Source organism: Gadus macrocephalus, chromosome 12, assembly GCF_031168955.1.
Source record: "Gadus macrocephalus chromosome 12, ASM3116895v1".
Classification (NCBI taxonomy): Eukaryota; Metazoa; Chordata; class Actinopteri; order Gadiformes; family Gadidae; genus Gadus; species Gadus macrocephalus.
Genome location: NC_082393.1, coordinates 25,986,106 through 25,995,264, shown reverse-complemented (window position 1 = coordinate 25,995,264; position 9,159 = coordinate 25,986,106). Strand labels below are relative to the sequence as shown.

At 44.9% G+C, this 9,159-nt stretch overlaps 1 protein-coding gene across 1 annotated transcript in view; it reads left to right on the top strand.

Moving 5' to 3' along the window:
• Nucleotides 1-435: 435 nt before the first annotated feature.
• cntnap3 (contactin associated protein family member 3) overlaps nt 436-9,159 on the top strand; it is a 51,711-nt gene continuing 42,987 nt past the window's right edge. The window contains exons 1-2 of the mRNA XM_060066309.1: nt 436-850; nt 8,699-8,809. Of these exons, the coding sequence (XP_059922292.1) occupies nt 766-850; nt 8,699-8,809 (196 nt within the window). The 5' untranslated portion in view covers nt 436-765. The remainder of the gene's footprint in view (nt 851-8,698; nt 8,810-9,159) is intronic.

Sequence of the window (9,159 nt, the reverse complement as noted above, 5' to 3'; positions counted from 1 at the left end):
ACACACACACACACACACACACGCACACACAATTTGGTTGCCCAAACCTTATACCACAAAACAAAAGTCACCACATAATCAGTAATATTTCATTCATGTTTTCGCTTCGAAAAGCGGCATTGGGGCGGGGTCTGTCAGAGGGCCTAGCCAGGGATAGGCTATACTGGGAGTGGTAATGGGGACCAGACTGCTGCCTATCATGTACACGCTGTCTCTCTTAACCACCTCACTCTCTCGGCTCAGTCAGGCGGAGGAGCGGGCAGCATGAGTGGATCCCACCTCACTGCAGGCGGGCACGATTTAGAATTCTGAAGAAATAACCCCCACCGACACTGCACAACTGCCCCACAACACACGTCATAAACACGTTACACACTGGCAGTACATATAAGTGTGTGTGTGTGTGTGTGTGTGGGGGGGGGGGGGGGGGGGGGGGGGGGGTCTCCACGCGCGTTTGCTCGTGGGAAAGAAGGAAACAGTATAACAACCACATCGTTATCATCCAAATGCTAGAAAAAGAAGTTGTGTTTCAGTGAGCCCCGTTCACCTTTTCATTTTTTTCCTTTTCTGCGTCCCATGACTCCTTGGCTGGGCGCATCCTGAGTCTGGTACACCCCTCCTGCTGCAGACAACGCAGCCGTGGCGCACGGAGCCCGAGGACCACAGCTGATCAGCAGCACTCTCTAACACTCTCACACTCCTGTCCTCCTCCTCCTCACACAGGCGGGTTCAGAGCCTGCAGCACCCCGTCCATAGCGCTGCACCATGCGGTCACGGAATAGCAGACCAGGTGGGATTATGTCGCGCTTCGCCATCGTCCTTCTGATCTTCTGCGGGACACGTGGAGAAGGTGAGCACGATGCGTTTCGTTCGAGCAGACACAGACACCGACGCGTGCATATGTGGAGAAAAAGCTGAGCAGCATATGGGCAACTATAATGCGGGTGTACACTCGGATAAAGTAAGTGACTGCTGCAGACACGTCTTCGGGGATGAGAGGACCGTGTTCTTGGTGGTGTCAGGATCCTTTAGTACACAGTAGCGGGGGTTGAGTCCCATTAGGTCGGCGTGGTTTGGACCCGCATGCAGGACTTCTGGAGCTCAGGTTATCATCGACGGGAAGGATTTAGGAGAAATTTAGCATATCTAGGTGATATAATATACCTAAGCGTATTATAGACTTGATTGGCCAATTAGAACAATTTAATGTTCATACAACTCCAGGACAGGCCAGAATAACCCATACTCCAGCATGTTTTAACTTAACTAACGGTTTTAAAGAGGACTTAACGATGGTGAAACAGGCCGCCTGAAGATGAGAGAATGGCTGCAAGGCACACACCACGATGTGTGTATTACCTATTCGGTGACCCATTGGACCGTGTGGTCACTCCCAGTCTGTTGCTCTGGTCCCCTGAGCGATCGATGAGTTTCATGTAAGCCCACTTTGGGAAGCTGTGTATGATTGCAGTGTTTTGGGAACTGTTACTGCGCCCACTGCGCCTCTGAAGCTTCGCTGTTTATCCCAAGTTGAGGCTTTTCGAAGACCTTTTGCTTCTGGGATGTTAAACAAAGGGGTATCCGATTGAGATAGATAGAAATTATCTGCGTGACTAACTTAATTGAACTTAAAATTCGAAATAGGTATCTGATCCTTAGCCTACCAGGTGCCTCCGCGTTTTTTAATTTATCCACATTGCATCGGTTTTATTTCCGAGCAATTCCAATAAAATGATTCCAGCATGTCGCTCTGCTCATCAGCAGCAGGAAGGTTTTCTCATTCGTGCTCCGGCCCCTAAACACACGCACGCACGCGCGCGCAACACGCACGCACGCACGCACGCACGCGCACACACACACACACACACACACACACACACACACACACACACACACACACACACACACACACACACACACACAGTCTTTCTCTATTTCTCTCTCTTGTAATTAGTTTCATTCATTTCTTCGAACTGCTTCATTGGCAGAAACTATAAAAACCACAATGGTAAGGCTATCAGAAAACAAAAGATCTCTCTCTCTCTCTCTCTCTCTCTCTCTCTCGCTCTCGCTCTCGCTCTCTCTCATATCATATTTTATTGCAACTTCTTTACTCCTGGAAAACTGTTTTGTGTCTTACTCTTCTTCACCTCCACTCTTGGTAATGCTGACATGTTATCGAGTATTGGCATGCAGACTCACTAATCACCTCCGCTAAGGCAGTCGGGGGTTGAGGATGTGCTTGTTCAGAGAGGGAGAGAGAGAGAGAGAGAGATGTCTAAATCTACAGTTAGAGTATACCTCTTAGGCAATCCACAAGTTATGCAGATGAGCCAATTAAAGAGCTGAGAGATTTGATGTGCCACATTTAGTGTTCATGGATTTCTTGTAAGCCAAATGTTGACCTGCCAGTCTTTGGAAAGTGTGAGGGACAGTGTGCATATGTTCTGTATGTCGCTCATACCTTATCCAGAGTATATATACCTACATCTTGAAAAAGGCCCCAACACAATGTGGTTCTTCTAATTGGGGGTTTGTGTTTGGAAAACATAAACCTTCGAGGTGGACAGCTAGGTTTGGCTGAGTGCAGCGCTTCTCGGAGTAAATCTGTGAACCCTGTTGTGTTTTGAGCCTCGTGCACAAGCAAGGGTGGAGTCCATTGGAGTCAGCGACGGGATTTCAGTCAAGGCTTACACATAGAATCACAGTGGGGGCTATGGCGCCGCACTGCCTGGGCCTTGATTTATGAGCCACGGGATAGGTTATGTGATTAAATTTGACACAGGACTAGGGGTCCATCCATCTGCTCGGGGGGGGGGGGGGGCACATTGTGTATAAGCTCAAGGCCTGTCCCACCCCTCTTTCCTTAGAACTCAACTGTCCCTCTCAAAGCCCGACTGGAACCACAGATTAATTGTTATCGCTCCAAACCGATCCGTCAGGCTGGGGTGAGGTGAGGCTCTGACGTTCTGTGACGACAGGAGGGATCAACTGTGACCGACCAGGGGAAAGGGATATTTTCTGCACATTTGTTATTGTGCAGGTAGAGAGCAATTAAAGTATTTTTAATTTTACGTGCTTTTAAACGAGACAAATATTGACATCAAAGCTCTGTAAACTGCAAACTGTAAACTTCTATATTGTTTTTTGATATCGCAAGAATCGAAGAGGAGGTTGAGAGACGTAGCCTAAAGCCTTTTAAAGATTAGTTCTTATGGACATGCATACCATGAAATACAAAATATATTTAATACAGTTGGCTAGAGTTAAGAACGGGGCAAGGACAGCAACACGGAGCGAAGGGCATAGAGGAGGAGGAGGAGGAGGGCACGGCGAGGAGGAAGAGGAGGAGGTCAGGGGAAGGCAGGGGATACATAAAGAAGAGAGAAACCTGTAAACTGAATGGGAATTGAATGAAAGATTAGTCTCTCCTTTGACATTGTCCAACTGAGGCTCCAAGAAATGTCAATTAATTTCCGTTTCCCGTCGTTCCACGTCAACTTATCCGTAGCCTGTCTCCCCTTCAGCCCGGTGGGCTGTTTGGCGGAACAAAATGAGAACTAATTAGAAACTTGGAGCCTTTAAAAACAACATGAATGATTCTAATGAGAGATAGAAGGCCACTAGTCCATGACCTAAACGTCTCTGCTACTTTCCGAGTAGAAGGAAGCGTTTTTGCGAAATGCAAAGTTACCATCACACAGCCTCGTTGGAATCAGCAAAACGGACGTTTGTGTCTTTAATTCAAACAACTCCGCCGTTGTGTTTTCAAGGGCAGCTGCGGGATACCTGCCTGACCGCTCTCTCTGCTCACAACACACCTGTTATAACGTACCGTCCCTCTGCCGTTAACCCTCTGTCCTTCGCCTCTTTCATCTGTTCCTCTTGTTTGAATTGTTTCAACCAGACACCACCAGAAGGTCAAGATCATCCAACTGCAGTAAAATGTTATCAATTAAATGTTTTCACTACAGTAAAACCATAGTACAGCATTACTTTTTTTTACTTTTAGTGTACAGTGTAAGCCATTACCTAATGACCAACCGTTCTTGATTGTATTAGATTTACTCGACCGGACAGCTAGAAAACAGGATTCTAAAAGAACGTGGCCAAAGTAAACTATACTAAACTAGACTGCACTCACTCATGCAGCATAAGTTTACCTTATTATTCAAAGCAAGTCATTCAGAGATCCTATTACAATCTGCATGTGTAAATAAATGGTTGTTGGTTCTCATTCGATGTTTATGGCCACTGTGGGCTTCTGGTGCGTGATGAAGAGAGTGTTATGGAAATTTGTCCCTCTTGCAATTTTTCAAGTTCCAATAATAAGTGTACAACTTGAAAGCCCAAATTGTCCTCCCACACCAAACCACGATATGATGCAAACCTTTTAAATCAAACGATGAATGTTTCATGAGTATTAACTATGACCACTACCACTATGTCGATATCTTTCAGAAAACAAACACACTACAGTTCACCTTTTTTATATAATATAATTCTAATATATACTGGTTTTAATGTTGTATCCCCCTGTCTCATTTAGTCCTGCTCAGCCTTGCACAGTCAGGAAATTTCACAAATGGTCACACATTTAACTGTTCCAAGAATAGGAGCCAGAGATAGCAGGGAGAGACACGTTCAAAATCATAAATATTTCCACAACAATAAGGGCACTCTTTTCCTAGGGACACAAAGTGTTATTTTTTTCATGGCAGTAAAGCTTTTGTCATGATCTATTTTGGCGTTTGAATACAGAACTGCCAAGAACAGAAAACGTTTTAGTCATAAGTGCTAAAAGCTGATTTGGCAAGAATAGAAAGTCAAAGTGTACCTTTTTAACCAAGTGCACATGGTTTAACATTTTGTTATTTAGCATGGCACCCTAAAAACTAAATAAATATTTCAATTTTAAAATGCAAATCCAATCCATTTACATCCCTTTCAGTTTTAACTGTAGATTGAATGCATTTGGATTGGAAAACCTGCATCACTAAATGTAGGACAATAAATTCCTATGTACGAATTAAAAAATAAAACGTGGTTATATAGCCTATGTCATCACTTGCCTTTTTACATGCCCTATCTTTCATAAACTGCCATATTCTTTTAACTGTCATAACAAACCATAATCCTTTTTTCAAATCATCATGATCAATAGCAACTATGTGAAATTAATGCTTGTTTTTTTGTGCGCACAATTCTATTTATGACAAAAGTGCCACTGCAGTGGTTGGAACACATTAAAGCTGGTAATAAATAGTGAGTGGTTTCAGAGGATCGATAATTTGCATTGCCGATGATAGTTATGATGCTGATGTTATAGTTGATGCTGAATATTTGATTACCTTATGTGAGAATTGGACAGGCGCTAGCATCCATTAGCTGCTGTACCCCGGTAGTTTGAGAGACGGATGTCTGGTCATGGACCAGTCCCTCCGTTGTGTTGCAGGCCTCACAGGAGAATGTAAAAGCTGCTCGCTAAAAGAATGTGTGTTCCAGGTTCCCGTCCTAAGCTGCTTTAGTCAAACCAACCATGACAGGCCTCTTTCCAAAGGGACTCAGACTGCAGTCAGCCTGACATTATTCATAATTCATAAAGTTTACACTCACATGATCACAATACTCAGAAACCCTCAAACTGGCATTTCCAAAAAGGCATTCAATGAGGGCTGTACCAACTTGTATTAAAAGTGTTTTCATTTTGTATGATGTTACTGACCTACTACAACTGCTGTTAAATTCGCCGAGAAAGTTTGGATACTCGAAAAGGAGTTCTCGGATGTGACTCCTTTGATACAATCGGCAGCTCAATCAGATCTTTCCTCTGCTTCCGGATAACACATAGGCGGGCTTTGTTGCCTACTCCCCCGTCAGCCAGGCTCTCCAAATAAAAGGCAGCTGTCTGTGATGCTGAAATATCTATTTTGTTTGAGAGAGACACACACACACACACACACACACACACACACACATACACATACACACACACTCAGTATTGACTGTGAGGGAGTCATGTTGAAAGTAATGAGCTGTATTATATTCATCATAGGACCATAAAAGAGCATATGCTCTTTTAGAATGAAGGGGATTCCAGCATAAACAACGACATCGTATTTGATGATCAACTCACTGGGAGTTCTCTGTTGTGTGATACGGCAGATGGAGGCAGACCTGTCTAGATGGATCCGGTTCCTCGTTCCCCATCTCACTGTTTGCCCGGGTCGTATTACTGTACGCTGTTTGGTAATGGCTGACAACGGCTCCTACCATCAGAGCCACCTCTTCACTTCTTACTTTTGTGGCGCATTAATTACACAGCGCACAGTGATTTAAGAGGGAGCAAAAGGTCAGGCAATTAAGATGTGTTTAGTCTAACATTTCAACTAGGGTGCACGGCACCCATAAACAAGCCCAGGCTGGCTCTGCTGAAGTATAGTAAGCCTGCATTATATTCACTACATCTCATCTGCATGTGAATATATTATGTCATGGTAAGTAACGAGCATACAATGGTCTTCCTTTTGTGATGCGCACGCGCATAAACACAGGCACACGTTCACTCGCACATGCACACGCACACGCACACGCACACACACACACACACACACACACACACACACATACACACAGACCCACCAAACACACGCACAAACACATTGCTTCCAAAAATGTGGATCTGGCAAAAGCAGAAGTTTTGCTCCACTATGTCAGGTGGTCATGCAGTTTATGACCTAATAAACATCGTTCTTCTCTGGGATGGTTCTCTGTCAGGGTGTAGCGTGCTAGTCCAGGTGACTGGAGGCCGCAATGCATCCGTGTCTCAGTCTTTTTGCATTTTTAAAGTTCTCTTGTGGGTCCATTGTCTTGCGGGAACAATGAATGTCTGGTAGAATTCAGAACACAAATTGGATTTTTGTTTTGTTTTGTTCAGGCATGGTGTGCTTCACTTTCTATATGAGGTTTTCTTTTAGAACCATTTCATTATTATTATTTGATACTGTTGTTAATAATGCACCACTCTGAACAATTTGAAGGCAGCTAATACAACCCTACGCTCTGCAACCAGATGGACGTTGACTTTCTTCTTTGTGCTCGTCTCTGACCTATCCAAATGGCATTTCATCAGACTGATTGGAAGGTCAGGTGCTTTGCATTTTGCTGTGATGCTAATTGTGCTCCACTGGTCAGTCAATGATGCGGCGTCACCCTTTAAAGTTCAGAGTTCACCAGGAGAAATGGTGTTGAGTTTGCTACCAGGGCTACAGTTGCCTCACTCTTACCACTTTAGCTTAGAGAGTGCTCATTGTATCACTCTTTACCGATTCTTATTTTTCACGCGGGTTCCTCCACCAAGCGACTGCATGCTACTCTTGCTTTGGGGGGATTAGGATTAAACTCAACCGAGTTGCTTGAACTCCTTGAGTCGCAACTAATCCTGGCAGGAATGATCATTTTTGACGGGCTAAATTTGAAACCCTGCAATAGAGCGAGTTTTCACACAGTTCCGTTTAGATTAAAGAAAGGTGCAGAAAAGACCCATCGTTCATCTTCGTCTTTATTAATCGGTGTAATAAAGATGTGAAGACCGTCACGTCAATGAATAGGTTAGACAACAGTACTGCCAACTGTGACTGAATGGATGCTTTCTCATTTTCTCTTTGTTTTAATATGAATGTCATGACTTGTTCTACGTTCGGTAACATCACGCGTTAAGTATTGCTCAGCTTGTCGTTGCATAGTTCTCTGGACATCTCTTGGGGATATGGTGTTCGGTCCTTATATCTGATGCACATCGGCTGTATTGTGCAACATGATGTAGCCTGGCTGACCCCTATTCAGCCGCCCGTCTCTCATTGTACGGGCTTAGGCCTCGTTCATTCTGCCAGCGTCCGTGACTTTTATTTGAAATTAATGTGGCCGAGGTGCACTTTCTCGTCTGTCACTGTTGTCTGTCTTTGTTAAAAGCTATTACATGTTATTATGTAATTACTATATTATGATATTTAGTTTTTCTAATGTTGACTGCCAAGATGTTTGTTTTGCTATGTTCTGTTCCCGCTTGCTGATAGAATGAAGTTAATGTGCATCGCTGTCCTGTCAGTGATATCTAGTTAATTTGCTTTTGCCTGTGTGTGTGCATGTGAGTGTGTGTGTGTGTGTGTGTGTGTGTGTGTGTGCATGTGTTCAATCCAATCCAAACCAAGCAGCTGTCACCCCCCCTGTATCGACACAGCTCTAAACATAACACAACGTTGTGTAGGAGTCACCTTAGAGGTCCCATGGCATGCCACCAGGTGTGAGTGTGATTCGCCGTTACAAGCCGTTTGGAAAATCTGCCTCTTATGACATCACAGGTGGGCGTGTCCACCTAGATGTGTGCTGGATAGATCAATCGACCAGCCTACCCATTGGACTGCCGCACCTGGTGGCATGTCATGGGACCTTTATAAGACGGACACCAGCTCCCTGTATCGACCAGAGGTCTCTGTGCCCCTGGTCTTAACCTAGACCACATCTGTGAAGTTAACCGCTTTGTTCCCCTCAAGCTTCCATTAGGGGTTAATCAGATACATGGTTCGAACCCTCCATTCAAACCCACCTCAAGAACTCGCCATTTCACATTTTATCGGAGGTAATGTGATGTAACTGTCCTTTTTTTAACATCTGTCCCATTTTTGTGATTGGTCGACAGAGGCATGTGACAGCCCGCTGATATCCAATCTGATGCCGTCGTCCTTCACAAGCTCCTCCCAGTTGTCCAGCAGCCATGGCCCAGAGTTTGCCAAGGTCAACAAGAGAGAAGGTGAGCGAGCAGCGCTGTGCGCTGTCATGATCCTCTACGATGGCTGGATTCCTCCACCTCCTCCAACTCCTCCAGCTCCTCCACCTCCTCTATTGTTCTGCATGCATCACTATCCCACATACTCTGTCTTTCAATAAACACCACTGTATCAATTCCTCTCAAATCATTACGTAACAAACAAAATTTTAACAGAACAGATGGTAGTGGTGGTGGTGGTGGGGGTGGTGGTGGTGGTGGAGGTGGTGGTGGTGGTGGTGGTGGTGGTGGTGGTGGTGGGGGTGGTCGAGTAGGTGGTGGTGGTGGTGGTGGTGGTGGTGGGGGTGGTGGTGGTGGTGGTGGTGGTGGTGGTG